At 36.9% G+C, this 17,325-nt stretch overlaps 1 protein-coding gene across 1 annotated transcript; it reads left to right on the plus strand.

The window, feature by feature from the left end:
* Positions 1 to 1,118: 1,118 nt before the first annotated feature.
* On the plus strand, positions 1,119 to 17,318 carry zbtb34 (zinc finger and BTB domain containing 34). Its single transcript, XM_072682080.1, has 2 exons — positions 1,119 to 1,217; positions 9,081 to 17,318. The coding sequence occupies exon 2, from the start codon at positions 9,115 to 9,117 to the stop codon at positions 10,636 to 10,638; it is 1,524 nt and encodes a 507-aa protein (XP_072538181.1). The 5' UTR covers positions 1,119 to 1,217; positions 9,081 to 9,114; the 3' UTR covers positions 10,639 to 17,318.
* Positions 17,319 to 17,325: the final 7 nt, after the last annotated feature.

A 17,325-nucleotide genomic window follows, 5' to 3' on the forward strand; every position in this document is an offset into this window, starting at 1 on the left:
AGACCTGATATGTTGGAATGCAGTTAGAAGTCTTAAGTGGATGTTCATTCATTCCAGCAGTAGCGCACCTTTATTCATTATAATAATGCATTCATTATTAGAGAAACTACTGGATGGCAAATACAAATGCTGAGTTTTGTATATGGTTAACACACTCAAACATAAAATCACAATATATTTGCAGTTAATTAGGTGCGCATATAATTTCTCGTATGTCTAACAGTTTTGGCACAGTACTGCAATGGTCAAGCAATAAGTCATATTAGTAAATATAATTGAGGCTAAATTCTTTTTACTGTAATGCACCAAAATAAGCCACCTAAATACCTAACCCAACACATTTGTTTCTTCCACATTCTGCCCAGAAGATTGCTACAGGATTGAAATGAACAAGATTATACTAATGGCAGTCAAAAAGTATTTTGCAGACATGGTTACATTATATAAACAACTGTAAATTTGCGATGTTACTGTAAAGACTGTCTGATGTAATTAATCATATGTATCAACTAAATAATCTTCTAATCTTCTACTAATCAGTCAAAAGATCGCCTGATATTATAACCCACGCCCACCTCCTTTGTATGTTTTTATAGTGATACAATTTTAGCCCATTAACGCAAGACGTCTTCTTAATAACAAGTAACATAACAAGCAGAAAGACGTTTGCAGGGTATCTGTATATTGTCATGTTCAGCCTCACAGTGAGCACTTTTGAAAGCACCTTCATTCGCTTCCTTCCGGTGAAGAACCGATTCATTAGAGCTGTTTGAATGAGTCGAAAACATGATTCGACTGATTTATCATAGGTTGTTTGGGCGGTTTACTAAAAATGATTGTTCAGGTCGTAGTAGAGCACGGTGCACACAACAGAGTAATGTACACAGTACTACACAAAAGTGCAAATAACATAGGAACGTGTACTAATATCACTTGAAGCCGTATATAGAAGGGTAGCGCATCAGATTCATATATGAATATATTTATGAGGTTTAATTGGGGTGTTTATTTAAATTCTGTAGCTAGGCTATAACGCTCCGAATATGGCACACATACTGATTCAGTTTGTTTAAAAGAACCGGTTAAACAGATTGATTCATTCACGAATCGGACGTCGCTACAGCAGCAGCGGCAGAGCACAGCTGGGGAAAGGAGGAGGCCAGGCTGGAGCAAAACGCCTCGCTGTGGGGGAATGGAAAACGTTTGATCCGGAGAAGGTAACATGTTAATTATGGAAACATTTATTTGCTTTAAATAGAATAATCCACTGCTGAGAACGAGACTAATTTTGGCCTATGTAACTTCAAATAGTTAGCTAGCTAGCTAGCTAGCTTTCTTGTTAGCATTCCATGACAGTTTGGTCGGAGCTAACGAGCGAGCTAGCTAGCTAGCGCTAACTTTGCTAAAATAAATTTCATGTAATGCTTGGTACTTGTTAGCCTGTCGGAGGTTTAGCTAAGTGGCTAACAACACAAGTAGGCTGTCGACTAACGACACCCTAACCGCTGGCTGGCTAATTTAGTTTACGAGAAGGCGACCTTATACCGATCTGACTAGCTAACGTTAAGTGTTTACTAAGTAGCTAGCTAGCTAGCTAAATGTTTACGTATAATATAAATCTTGCCCGCTTTCTCGTTACCTTTAGCTTTTAATTTTCATAAGTGTGTGTAGAGAACAACACTGTAAGTGGACCAGTTTCCCATGTTTGCGGTTTAGATAGCTAGGCAGTCGGCGACCGCAGTGCTGGATACATGGTTCAGGAGTGGCAACGAAACCTTAATCGCGAATGTCTTTTAATAGTAAAAAGTAGCTAGCTGTATACTAACCATTGGCCGCAGACATATCGAATTAACGTAAAATGCTCTTACTTAGTGGTGGAAATCTTAGCTTCACTCTTCCATAACTAATCCATGAAGTGGTGATCTGGGTTGTGCCGTGTAAATAAGGTGGGTTGTGGTTAGTTAGCGCTAATTGGCTAGCTAGTGCTAGTTAGTTAGTTAGTTAGTTAGTTAGGTGGGTTTTAAGGATGTGAACGTATTTATTGTTAGCTAGTAAGCAAGCTATCTAGCTACATACCTAGTAATAGTATTACATTAAGTCAGCTGACTTGTTTTAACGTGGTTTTCGTGGTTGAAACTTCTTAACGTCAGTTTCACTTTTTGTGGACTTCCTTATGTCACGATCTGGTTCACTGTTCTGGGCTTTTTTTCACAGTAATGTGTTTTGAACATTAGCTACCGGTTTAGTGCACTGCATTCCATCCTGTAGAAATACATTAAGTGTAGAATATTGAATGTGATAGTTTAATATATCATACTGTTTATGGGTAGAGGATGAAAACAATGTTGGACTCCATTCTCCATTTTTTTTAGAGATCACAACTAACAAGATAGTAAATCAAGCCAAAATTGTATGTATCGGTGTCACATTATAATCTGAGCTCAACAGGAGTGAACTCCGTGTTGTTTTTTTTCTTGCTTACAGGTATAAAATAGTGTGCAAAGTACAGTGTGGTGGCATTGAGGTAAATGGGGTCATTCGGTGCACCTGACTTCTCTCAAGGTTCACTGTGGTTACCTTTTTTTTTTTTTTTTTAAGAGATCTTTCTTTTCACAGATGTAATGTAGTATGGATGGGTACATCGCAAACACCTTGATCCCTTTTGTTTAAATTGAGAAAAAAACAATCGTCAGTCATCATGTTTGTCTAAGTAATTGACTAAAATGTCTTTAAAAAGTTTCATAGTTTAGTCTTAATTTAGGCCTTACTTGAACAGGTTGTATCTAACTTTAGTGTTTTACCGAACGTCTTGATGATTATTGTTTCCTGCCACATGGGCTCCTATAGGTAGTTACATTATGGTATTGTGGGAGACATTCATGTCCCACCCAGTCTGTGAACATTTTCTCTGCAGGGCTTGTCAGAACAGATGGAGCCAAACCAATTAGGCCTTGTGCATGAGTAGGCATTATTGCTTTGCACCTGGTAAACCCTGATATTGTATGGCTAGGGTTCTCCTTAAGATAAGCTGTAAAAGGTAGTTTTGGTTGCAAGTTCTTCTATCTTATTTGAAATTGTGGGCATCACGCAAGCAAATCAGTGGCAGCTTGGATATTGAAATACAAAATACTTCTCCAGTGTTATCTGTTTGTACTCGGCCACTGAAGATGTTATGCATGTGTATGCTGACATTGGCTTTGTTAGTAAATCTGAATGTCTTTGGATTGTTGACTGTCTATTTGAAGTGAAGGATAGGCTGCTGAAAAGATTATGAATTTTCTGGATCTACATTTCAGCCCAATGAGCTTTGGATTCTTGTGTCTTGGCCAGCTTCAGTCCTGAACAACAGGGGATAAAAAGAATGTCTTTGACCCATGGACACAGTGCAGAAGAGAGTGAATTGGTGATATTTTTATCCTCCATTATGCCTGTTAGATATGCAAAGCCTGATTTCCCCAGCCAGTACTGTTATAGCCATTCTTAATTATCCTTTTGAATTTGTGCAGCAATTTCCTTTGATCTAGCTCAGCTATCAGCTTTTCTTGCCATCAAAATAGCTAGATGCTGTGAATGCCTGCTAATGGTGTCTGCCGAAGAAGCAGATTAGTTTTTGAACTGAAAAAAGCACTGATTGGAAAGTGTATTTGCCTGGCTGTATATTGTTTTTTTATTTTGTTTGTTTTTGTGCTAAAAACGTAGCTTATTTTCATTACTTGTTCTGTGTTTTTGAGTAAATAAGCCATCACTTTGATATTGTCTGTAAATTAAGTAGGTTAATTGTAGCCAATAGGTGTTCTAATTTAGAAAAAAATGTTCAATGCTGTAGCTCTAATTGTTAAGTAACTCACGTAAGGTCATCTTATCTGCTTCAACCATGCAACCTTTGCTTGTGGAAAAGTAAAGAGTTTCCCAGAGAACTGCCAGTCCTGCTTGTTTTTCACATTTCTTTCCTCTTTATGGCCTATCAAAGTACCTCCTGCCAGACCCTGCTTGTTAAGCTTTTTTTGCCATTAGTGGCCAAGCTAGCAGTTTTGCAGAATAGGCTAAAAGCTGCTTATCTTGAAGCAGTTTTCGGCCATGTTTATATCCTCCTCTGTCTGCTGTTGATGTATTCTCTATTAGCTTCCTATTCCTTCTTTCCTTCAGTTGCTTTGTGTTTAATTTCTTACTTTTTAATTATTGTGTTCTTGCACTGTAGTCTTTTGAAGCACCTTTCTTTTAGGTGAGTGATCCCTTTTTATGTCAATTAGAGATAGGCAATTAATTGAGAATAAATCTAAACTGAACTGAAATTTACAACCTTTTAATAAGTGTTCTTGCCCGTGTCAAATCATATATATATATATATATATATAATTTTTTTTTTTTAATTCTGTTTGTACAAGAACACATTATTTGAAAGGGACATTAATTTGAATTATTATATAGAATTTATTTTTATTTGTAATGTATTTTCACTGATTTAACCTAACGTAATCTGTAAAAATAAGAACATCTTGCATGATTATCAATGGGTTAATCTTTCACTTGCAATACATTAGCAACCAATCCTTTATATCTCTGTTGTTGTGCACTTATTACACAGCACACATGCTAGATTGTGCAAGTCAAGTTAGCTTGCCTGTTATAAACCCTTAGTTTGCTGGGTTGAGGAAGTCTTTTAACGTGTAATATATAGTTTTGACACTGTTCAGACTATCTTGCTTAAGAACCTAAACTGTAAACCTGTGACTCCAGCTTTCTGGAACGTGGCCAATGGCACTCGCCCCTTGAGTCCACCAGATCAACTCAGCATACATTCTCTGGCAGCTTGTCAAATCTGGGTTCAGTTCGGTACACATAGCGTGGGCAGGCAGCCTCCATTACGCCTTTCTCTCACTGTCTCAACTTACAACCCACATAAAGACAGGAGAATGTACAGGAGGAAACAAAATGAGCGTCCCCTTCTTAGTCATTTGTTTCATTTTCATTTATCTCCCATTGTCTTTGCCCTACAAATGTCTCTACACTGCCCCTCTTTCTTTTTAATATGCCCAGATGTAAACATATGGGCAGTGGGACAGGTGTCCTGGCAAGCTCTGGCAATTGGAGAAAGTGTTTATGTTCCCAGATTGCTTACTGCAGATAATCATGCTGAATTGCCAGAGAGCTCTACGGCTAGAATTAGGCAAATAAGGAAGGCTAAGAGAGCTAGACATAAAGGAGCTATGGGACAGTAAACAGCAGAGAGTAAAAGGCTTTTCTTTATCTTTTTGTAATCTTGTATCAAATTATTTCTCCACCACCCTGTTTTGTGCAGTCTCCCTTCCTTTTGGCAGGTTGTCTGTAGTGTTAATCCCAGTGGTTTAATGCCTGATCATGGCTGCGTATTGATTAGGTTATTGTAGTTTCTGTAGATGGACGGTGTTGTCTATTACTGTCATTAAGTTGTTCACATCATATTGCTAGCAGAAACTTAGATTTGTTTTTGAGATGCTCACACGGGCACAGTTGAGCTTAGTTAGTGATGCTGTCCAAAGTACAAATGTAAACATAACCATCTAAAGGTTTGATAAGGTGAAGATACTCAATGCAAATGTTCCTTTCTGTCAGTTTATAAATTCCAAAAAGTCACGTGGTTAACAGCAGCCACTGAGATGACACAAGTGCAGCAGGTTTGGTGAGGTGAATACAAAGATATGAGTGTTGCAGAGTTTATTGGTTTACTGGTATCTTGTTTAAAGCCCCAAAAAGGAATACGGGGTGGACCTTTAATGAAGTTAGAAAAGCTATAGTAACATTGTGGTGTAAAGCATACAGGGAAAGATATCTTGACTTCACATTTGATTCCTTACCCGTGTGTAACAACATACTATACTAATGGGAATTCTTTGGCAAGACTCCACATTTGCCTACCTCAATAACAAAAATGTGCTTTGGATAAGAGCATCTGCCAGAGGGCATAAATGTAAATTTGGCTGATCAAGGTATATAAGGCTATTTTTTGTACTTTTTCAGAATATTGGATTGTATTATCAGTTGTTAAATACAATACAGATAATGGGTTTTGTTTATTACTGATTATATTGCATAAAATATAAATAGGAACCCTGAACAGTTTTTCTTTTTTTATGTGTTTTTCCATTAATGTGATTGTCAGATATTCATCTATTTTTAAAAACTAGATAAAAGAAAGAATATAAATAGAAAACATCATTTCTTTATTCATGAAGCAGGAAAGGGGAGCTGCTTAGCATTAGCCTTGGTAGCAGGATCTGCTAACAGGTCTGCTTACTACAAAACAAATTTATGTCTGGCTGATGGAAAACAAACTTATAAATGATTACACGAGGTGACGAGATCGGTTTTGGATCTGTAGCCCGTTCGCTAAACTAGCTTAGCTACAGCTCCACTGAGTATTAGACAGCTAAGTTCAACTGCTGCTGACTAACTGCTGAGCTACCGACACAAGTGTTGAGCATAAAAACTGTGTCTAAAAGAAAAGTCGAGCTACTAGTTTTAGGAGTAACAGAAAGGCAAATTGAGACGTTGAGTCGGGTTTAGACTTGTAGTCAGCTAGCTATCCTAATGTAAAAAGTAGACTCAAGTATACTAATCTCTTATTCTACAGTGCACTAAAGTGTACTTGTGCATGATTAATGCACCTTGGGTACTAAAATGGAACAACTATATTTATGTGTTAATTTTACAGGAATAGTACAAAAGTTTAATTGTTACGTGTACTTAAGTGGACTTTAAAAGTTTTTTCCTATGCATTTAAATTATATTGTACATAAGTTTTCTTTAAGTAAAATTAAAACACATTCAAAACACAACTGCATTACTATTATACACGGAGTGTATTAGAAATGTACTAAAATATACATAAAATATGTTTTCATTAAGACACTCAAACCAGTTTGTAGTCCTGTTTTTGTTCTCACTAGAAGTGGCATGACCTTAACAATTACCACTTCCAAATGCTGATAGCATAACTCAAGCTTTAGTGCATCAGTGATTACTGCAGCATTCAGCAAACATGCAGCTACACTCAGCAGCAGAGAAAGTGCTAGCTTGCTCTTACAGCCTTCAACACTAAGGCAGCTACAACACAATATACATTACAAGTGAACACTGGGGACCCACTGTATATTACACTGCTCATTACTAGGGCGGGTCCAAAACCATTTTTTAAAGTCTGGATATTCATCACTGATTGGTAGCAAATATTTGAATCTTCTTTTTTTGTTTGTTTAAAAAACAACAAACAAAAAGCGAATTAAAGTACAAAAAAAAATAAACTTCAGAGTTTTGTAGTGACAAAATTTAAACAAGAAAAAGAAAAGCAAAACCTTTATGTAGAAAAACTGTTAACTATTTAACTATTTAAAAAATTGCTAAATACATTCTGTAGGCAACAAACTTTAAATAGCTTTACAAAGAATTCACTATTAAATTATTATGGATTACAGAGAAGCTTAAACAAATGCCAAACACATGAAAGAAATGCCAACTGTAAGAAATGTAACCATGGAACAGGAGGAGCACCTATCATAGCAGCGGAGCACACATTAAAAAAGAATCTTAAGTTCAAATAAATTAATTACCTCAAACACAATAATGCAAACTCCTTGAACACTTCAAATAAAAAGTAGTACTTTAAATATGTAATACGAAATGTAATTATTTATATACAAATTTAATAAGACTATTGCCGCTAAAATAGATAACCGCACACAACAAATTACACTTTGAATAATAATAAAAAATGAATGCCTTGAATAACATTGTAATAAATGTAACAAAATGGCACACCACCGCCATTTAATATAGAATCGCAAAACACAAAAAAGAAAAACTTTAAATACAAAACACTGAGTATAATAAATGTAACAAAATAGCACACATTGTGCCAATAAAATAGCAGCGCTGTTAACACTTTAAATAGCACTACCTTAAATACAAAATATAGTAAATGTATCAAAATAGCAGCACAGCTTAAAAAAAGAACACTTTAAATTAACATTAAATGCAAAAAAAACTATGTATACTACATTTTTACAAAATAGCAAAATTGAGGGCTTGGTGATTGGGGCTTTTTAGATTCTATTTTTTTTATTCAGTAATTGCTCTTTGGGTGTAACTGGGACCTTGAGATCACAATTTCATTCCACCCCTTGTACTGTGTGATGTGAATGACAAAGTCTCCTTTATCCTTATTACGGAAAGTTACAAAGAACCCCTGGGTAGCATCTACGGACCTACAGTCCTCTCTTTCACTCAGTATTTATGAGTATCGCATTAGGCAAACACTCAACAAGAACTGTATGCATGGCAAGATAGTACAGGGAAAGCCACTACTTTCCAAAAAGAACACTGCTGCCTTTCTGAAGTTTGCTCAAGGCCACATGGATAAGCCAGAAGCCTATTGGAAGAATGTCCTGTTGACCAAAAGACCTAAAATAGAACTTTTTTTATAACGTTTCAATGAGAAGCATTATGTTTGGCATAAACCAAATGTAACATTCCAACATGAGAACCGTATCCCAACTGTTAAGCATATAGTTGACAATATTGTATATCATGTATTGATGTACCTATGAATTCTGCATTGTACCAGCAAATTCATTAGGAGGATGTCTGTGAACTATAGAAAGACAGCCCTACGCATACAAGTAAGTCTACAAGAAAATTGTTAAAGCAGGAGAAATGTAACCTTTTGGAATGGCCAAATCAAAATCCAGACCCAATAGAAATGTTGTGGCGGGATGGAAAAAGAACAGTTAATTCAAAGATGCAATGTACCTTACATGAAGTAATTTTGGAAGGCGGAATAGGCAGAGATTTCTAAAACCTGTTATTGGAAGTTATTGGTGCTCAAAGAGGTCATACCTGCAAAGTACTTTTTCTGACAGAGATATTTAATGTTAAAATGTAAATAAACGTAAAAAATATATATTATACTGGGTCAAATTTATGAAAGAAAAAAAAAACATAAAATTGCAAAGACTTGACAAACTTTTTAGCAGCACTATGGGTATGACACCGTATTGTGACATTTGGATGTATTATTAAAACTGGATTTTATCTTCTCATTTCAGGTTTTCTACAATCCAGAAGAGACATCAATGAGTCATGGAGGACGGTGGCGGCTTCATAGAATTTGATGTGCCTGAGTTCAGCAACACTGTCTTGAACCAACTCAACGAGCTCAGGCTCCAGGGTAAGCTTTGCGACATCATTGTCCACATCCAGGGCCAGCCGTTCAGGGCGCACAAGGCTGTTCTGGCCGCCAGCTCACCCTACTTCCGTGACCACTCTGCTCTGGGCACCATGAGTGGTCTCTCTATCTCCGTGATCAAGAGCCCTGAGGTTTTTGAGCAGCTGCTGGCCTTCTGTTACACAGGCCACATGGAGCTGCGCCTGCGCGATGTCATCAGCTTCCTGACTGCTGCCAGCTTCTTGCAAATGCAGGCTGTCATAGACAAGTGCACACAGATCCTGGAAGGTCTTCACTCCAAAATCAGCCTACCTGTCTCTAGTGAAGCAGACGCTGATGAAGATTGCATCACCTCCAGGGCTGGACGCAATGGCATGATAGAAGGGGGTATTTTTGTAAACCCAACCCAGATTTCCCCACCCTACTACCCACGAAAGAGCCACTGTGGAGAGGTGAGGGGATCAGGCAGGGGGCCTCCACATTCGGCCGAAGAGGGGCAGTCGGACCGCGGCAGCAGTGACGGTGTGTCAGAGCAGGAGGTGTCCATGGAGGCTGAGCCAGAACAAGTAGATCTGATTGGAAAGGATGGACAAGTAACAGATGTCCATGTCAAGCTAGAGAAAACAGACCGGCCCACCTATTCGGACAGCTCATCAGCAGGTGATGATGGCTACCACACCGAACTGGTGGATGGAGAGCAGGTGCTAGCTGTTAGCGTGGGTTCATATGGGCCTGTGTTACCTCCTGCAAGTTACACCTATTCGACACTCCCCTCATCCTGCTTTGTCAGCATTAGTCCATCCAGCCCCTCTCGTTCAATTCTCAGTGGTTTCCGAGGTGGTCGTGCCAGGCCTAAACGTCCTGTTCCAGTCCCAGCCGAGGTAATCTCTCAGCTTAAGCCAGGGACTGAGGATGGGGAGGGATCAGCTACAGGAGCAGCATTTGAGAATGACATGAGAGAGCGCAGTCTGCGCGGCCAGTGGTACCCCTTCAACGAGCGCCTCATCTGTATTTACTGTGGCAAGTCCTTCAACCAGAAAGGAAGCCTTGACCGCCACATGCGTTTGCACATGGGCATCACACCTTTTGTCTGCAAGTACTGTGGCAAGAAATACACCCGCAAAGATCAACTTGAGTATCACATCCGTGGCCACACTGACAACAAACCCTTCCACTGCCAGATCTGTGGCAAGTGCTTTCCCTTCCAAGGCACTCTCAACCAGCACTTGCGTAAGAAGCACATGGGCTCAGGCACTGAGGCAAACAACCTCACAGACTCTCTGGTGGAAGCAGCAGATGGCCAGCGGGGGGCTCCAGAGGATGCCTCAGAGGTCATTTGCAGAGCTCCGTATGCTGATGATGGGCCAGCAAATGACGTCTGCGATGAAAATGCCAAGTGCAGTCCTGCAGAAGCCCCTGTGTCCAGATGTGATTATTAAAAAAAATCTAAATTTGAATGGGTTGTTTATCCTGTGACAGGAAGCTTTAAAGGTTTCTCTTTTCATGGTCACCTGTTTTTAAAAGAATTAGCTGAATGGATGATGAACCTGCCTTGAGCATTTTCTACTCTTCTGTTTTTGTGGAAGTTATGTTTTGTGTAACACAGGACTTAAAAAGAGGTGTTTTTAAGAAACAAGTTTTTCAAAAGGGAAAAAGTCAAGTAGCTGGGGAAGAAAATTGGGTAGAAGGTCTCAATAATCAAGGCCTTCGAGAGTTTATCAAGTTTTTTTATATATATATATATATATATATATACATATATATTTCCATGTTTTTAAGCGTAGAGAAATATAGGCATGTTGCAATAATTAATAATGTGAAAGCTCAGATAAGATGCTTGTCATATCATGCTTTTACCTAACCTGTTTTTGCACATGTGGCCTAAATTGGCCCATTACTCACAAGGATTGGTTTTAGCTGCCAGTGCAAAAGCTTTGTGTGAAACATCCGTTTAATACCTCATCATACAACGTAACATACTCATAACAGACAGTATTGTAAGCTTTTCCTCAACTCCAACCGGGTTCTACCTCATAGCCAAGAACCTGAAAGGAAGCAAAGAAGCCTCTTAAAAAAGACACATTTTGTTTTGTTTCAAAGGGTTTAAATGCTTTACATGGCAAAATCCTGGCACAAAACATCATCACTACACGAAGCCTGGGTACTTCAGTGAAATATTCCTTAGAGATTGTATGAAATTTAAATTTATCTCATTGTTCTTGTAGCGAGATTATGTATGTTTTTGAAAAGGGTGCTTAAGGGGGTGGGATGGTTAAGGTATAGCCTAAATTATATTTATGCCATTTGGCACATCATAGATTGGGGAATTATTCCTAAAATGGCATGACTTATATCATTGTTCCTTTCTGTCAATTTGATTGAACTTTTCTTTGTATTTAGAGTTTATGCTTACTGAGGGAAGTAAATATCAAATATAGTAAAGTGAGTATAAGGCTAAGAAAAATGGCTCTTATTATATATCAGCAATTAAAAAAAAAAAAAAAAGGAAACTCAATACCATTTTATATGAAAGATCTATATCAGCTTGATTTAAAATTATAATCAGCTTATACCATAGTTTTACAATTTTCTCCTTTCTTTGTTATTCACTTTTTATTACACTTTGAAAACATATAATGGTCAGTTTTCCAGTTGCAGAATAATTCTAGCTCTGGACCAAAATCTCCACTTATTGTGCAAGTAAGAAATTATCTCTTAAAAAACAACTTTAAAATAAAAATGTTATGTGTCTAATGTTCCATTTTAGTTTAGTGTATTGTTGTATTACAGGCAAAACAATATTATTTAAATCAGAAGAAGAGAGCCACGGTTTTTATTTCAGTGCATTAACACCATACAGTATTCCCTCCCCCTTCCCAAATTGTTCATAAGTGAAATTTCCTGCACACCACTTTAGGATTATAACTTAACATTCTGAATGCATCTGTTACTGTGTATCAAAATCTGCACAGTTCATTAGATACTTCAGTCTGCTCATTCTGGCTGGGATAAAGAATTTATTTGGAAGTCAGCAGTTTGAGTCTTGTTTAGATCTCTGCAACAGTTCTGCTGTGCCTCATAGATGTTTCTGTGGATTAATACCTTTTGCTGCCTTTAAATGCTTCAGGTGATTGATTTGATTAGTATTCCTAGTTTGTAGATTTGTTTGTTTTATTTTATTCTTTTTTTTATTCTTTTTTTTTTTCTCCCGGGCAGGAAATGCAAGTCTGACTGTTTACTGGCATATAAATTGTGATTTAGAAATTTTGGCAATTTCGATACAAAACAGGCTTCCGTCCATTTTTCTGCTGTGTATGAAATACAGCTAGCATTGCTTTAAAAAAAAAAAAAAACAGGACAAATTTGAATGCTAATCAGGCTTTGCACAAAAAGCTAGTGTTTGTGTGAGAAACACTGGAGTTGAATAGCTTTTTGCCAGCAGTCTTTATTACAGCTCTTTGTATTTGTATGCATCCTCAGTCCTCTTTAAGTTTAAAATTCTTTAATCAGTAATGTAGCAACAAATCTGTGGTTAAACAGTTATAAGTATGTTTGGCAGATAATACGAAAACGAATGTGGATGTCATTGTCCCATATGTTTATCTGAAATTTTTAACACTTGTTACTGAAAAAGCTCTGACCTATATAGGCTTAAAGAAGAATGCATTCTTGCAGTGCTAAAAGTTTATGTTCACACAAGAAGTGTACAGGAGACTATTAGTTGTTCTAGTGCCTTCAAGCTAAACCTTTTACAATTAATGTGTGTAGACTTTTAAAGGCATCAAAACTTACCATCTCCATCAGTGGTCTATGGGACACCATAGAGAGTTAATTTAGGCAGAGTCTGGCATAACCTCTAGGTGTCAGTCAACCTTGATCATTATTGACCAACATTTTATAAAGGTTACTAGAATCCTCTGGTCTTCTAAGAGAGTTCAGTAATGTTTTCAATTTTCCTGACATATCACACATCTCTAGCAGGGATGTAGACATAAAATAATTTTCTCTCAGTATCTCATTATACAGAAGTGACAATCTCAGACTTTTTTTTTTTTTAACCGTTTTAAAGTAAGTGATTTACATTGATCTCGATGTGTAGTCATTAAAATTCCTCTGCCATGTTCATTATTCTTTCACAATGTAATTTGTAGTTCTTGATGCTATAGCAGACTGAAACATGCTTGTTTGCACATTGCTCAAGGGCTCTGTGCCCGTGCTAAATTGATACCACTTTGAGTAGATGTGTGTTTTCATGGTCAAGCTCTGTTGAATAATCTAGAATATTACAATATTCATCCAGCAACTATAGCACTTACACATCATTCCCTATAATGTGGCTTTTCTTTGTTCATTTTATCATACTGTAACGGTTGGGGTTCCTTATAATTGTTACTCAGTGGTGCTTTTTGTTATTTTATATTTACTTTATAAATACCTCTGATCCCAGTTGATGTAAACCGGTTTGTTCTTACATTTGTCAGTTTTTCATGTTACATTTACGAAATTGTTTAAACCGTTTGTCTTACAAATGTGTTGAGTTGCATGTTCCATAGTAAGAAAAGATAGCAGCAGAGTTTCTGCTATTCTTTTTTTTTTTCTCCTGTTTGCAAAAATCTGATGTTTCTCTTGCCATTTTGAAAATTAGAGGATCTTTTTAGATAATTCTACCATGACGATGCCTGTGGCACTGAGCCAAATTATTATAAAAAAAGAAAGTAAATGATTATTATTATTTTATTTTTATTTTTTTAACAAACATATATACACAAATCATATGACCACACCATTAGTTTATTAACTCCACTTAGTACTTAATGCAATTTGGGCCACTAACCAAAGAGAAAACCAAATATGTAAGCGCAAACCAAGCACTAGAACAATAGAGTCTGTGCAGAGTACAACACTGCTTTTCAAACTGTTTCCTTTTTAAAACCAGACTTTCTCTGTATTCAGCAACTGTCAAGAGTTTCAGGATCAGTAAGAAATATTACTGAGATTTAAATTTGGCCTTCTTTTAAATGTCTCATTTATTTTTTAAATGGTGAACTAATGAAAATACACTATGTCCAAATGTTTTTGGACACCACTTTTAATGAATGCAATTAGCTACTTTAGGTTGCACCCATTGCTGACATAGATGTGCAAATGCGCACACACAGCTAATCTTATATTTCAATAGAATAGAATAGGATTCTGGAGCAGATAACTCTGAACCTATTGACACAATGTCTAATGCCAGGTGAGGGCTAGAGGGGTATAAAGCTCCTCAGCATTAAGCTACAGCAGTCGAACTGTGTTCTCTAGAATGGTGGTGCTCCATCCATACAGAAAGTTTGAGGTAAACATGAATTAAGCCATAAACGTGATGGTTATTTTGGGGGGACAAAATGTGGAGAATGATTAACTAAAGTCAATACTTACTGTCACGAGGCAACAATTACAATTGAATTTGTGCCTTGCCACCAATAATGTAAAGTTCCCTGAAATATCCCTTGCCCAAGTGATCTTCAGAAGACAGAGGTATAGTCTATTCTGCATGTATCAATTCAGCCTGGCCATATGCATCAAGATTCAGCTAATGAGTATATGCATATTGATGCATATCGTCACTGTCAGTCTGTATTTGGATCTACAGTTTTGCCTATATTTTTCACTTTTTTTTGACCATTTAAATCTGCCGGTTGTCCTATACATTGTCTTTTCTTTATCTAATAATTGATGGATAAAAATACAAATTAATTTGCATTGATTTCAATTGAAATGTTGGATTTTTTTTTCTTTCTCCTGTAAAGTTGCAACAGCAACTATTTGTTTATTAATCAACTTCTTGTTATAGGGGTCTCACCTTGATGATGGTTTCTAAGCATTTTTCTTTTGCTTTTATGTTCATCATCTGTAAGATTTTCTTTTTAAATCTGCTTTGGTTTTTTTATATAAAAAAATTACCTGCTTGATTGATCTAGATAACATGCAGTAGCAGAAATTTTACATTAAATGTAATATGCAGTTTTGACAGGAAGAGATTGTAGCAAGTCATAAAATGGGACAATCAGACAGCTTCAAACACTGGAAGCTACCTCTTGGATAAAAGAAGACTATGAAAAAAACTTGGACTATTCATTTAGGTTTTGATCATTTTGCCACAGTGATTCTTGTGTGCCAGCCAATCTTTTTTTTTATTATTTATTTATTTTTATTTTTATTTTTTTGTGTGTGTTGGGAGGGGGGGTGGTGGTGGTGGAGTGGAATGCATGCTAGACCATTTGTGATGTAAGATGTACTGCATGGTGGTCACTGCGTATATAATGAAATGCAGATTTGTTTTTCTTTTTTGGGGGGGATTTTTTTTTCTTTTTTTAGTCTGGCATGCACTTAAGATACGTTTTTAAAAATAGTCTAAAAGTACGTATATTCCATATTCCTTTTAAAAGGGTTTAGCTAATCATATATTACCGCTCTTTAATGGGACTCAAATAGAAGGCCTCAACTATTTTACTTCTAATGAGGTGTAACGAGTTAAATGGTGCTGTTAGACTGGTCAGGTGTATTTATTGATTTTTATATACAAGACAATGCATACATATAGGTTAATGGGGCGATTAAAAGTAAGGTTTATTACATATTTGTAAGTGATTTCAAGAGTGATATGAAATTACATTGTGCTCAACCAACCAATTGACAACTATAAGATACATGTTCACTCTTTTTGTTCAAGTCTTCACAGAAAAACAGGAGTTCAGTATGGGCCGTGTACAGTAATCAAAAAGAAGAGTTTACATGGAAGGTTGTGGGACTACTTTTTGAATTTGCAGCTTATCCTTTTATTAAAGCTGACTTACTTCAGGTAGTTTATGAACACTGATATTATAAAGAAAAGAAAATCTTGAAGTCTTCCATTGCTTCTCTGCTTCCAACATTTCTCCACTGTGTAATATGCAAAAGCAATAACCTTTTTAAAGCAGTTTTCTACTGCTATCCGGTAGCCTCTCGAAATACAGATGTGTCATGTCTCAATGAGTGGTTTCAGGTTGTCAGGGAGTCAAGTTAACTCAAGATGAGGAGAGGATTTTGTTTAGTTTTGTTTTTCTTTTAAAAGACATTTTGTGAACATTTGGACATGTTGAGTGAAAATGCTTCTAAGGTGTGGCTTTCTTGCGGTCACCGCTGTCCGCAGCTCATGTAGAGTGAAGGCAATGAGTTTCAGAGCCTTGTGCATGTGGAGCCTTTTTGTTTTGTTTGTGTGTCTGTGTTTTGTACTCCATCCATCTGCCACCTCAATGCAAGTCGGTTAAATGTTGCACCTTTTATCTGTGTCAAATATGAAAGGGATCTTGGGAGGGATACCCTGCTTCTGTGAGAGCCACAAAGATCTCCTCCACTTCCTCTTGTACTGAGACTGCAAAATGAATTGGACAATCAGAAACTGAACAGGCTAACTAAAATACTTTTGTCTGGATATCTGATGTTGAGCAGTCTATAAAATTCTGTTAGCTAATATTTCTCATGTATTCGGTGATATGGCAAAAAAAAAAAAAGTAGAACTCAGGGTTTACTAGTATTCAGAAATGGCCACTTTGGACATGCACTGCATTTTGTATGTTCAAGTCAACTTAATTGTGCACTTTTACTTCAGGTTGGGGAAGCAAATCCTCAGTCGTTGGTTCCCAAAAAAAAAAAACAACAACAAAAAAAACAAAAAAACAGTCTGCCTCATGGGTGTCTTGGGTGCACCCGCCTTTATTTTCTTTTCTTTTCCGTTTTTGCTTTCCGTTTGCATGGGAAGAGCACAGAGCTTCAGCACTGAGGAATACTGGAGATCTTTTAGCTTTAGCTGTAGAAGTATCACTCAACTCTCTGTAGTCCACTATACTTACAACCTCACAAACAACCCTACTGTGAACCTCAGAACTCTACTGTTTTATACAACTATGAAGTACATGAAGCTAGCTGGTGCCGATGCTGTAACAATTAACTCGCCATTTATGAATTTTATTTTATAGCATGAAATATAAGATTATATTTATTCAAAATGATATATTTTGCTCATAATCAGTCTGTGCTGCTTTTTTATTTTGTTTTAAAGAGCCTGTAAATTGCTTTTCTATGATGGAGAAATGTCAATAGAT

This window comes from Salminus brasiliensis, chromosome 6 (assembly GCF_030463535.1).
Source record: "Salminus brasiliensis chromosome 6, fSalBra1.hap2, whole genome shotgun sequence".
Lineage (NCBI taxonomy): Eukaryota > Metazoa > Chordata > Actinopteri > Characiformes > Bryconidae > Salminus > Salminus brasiliensis.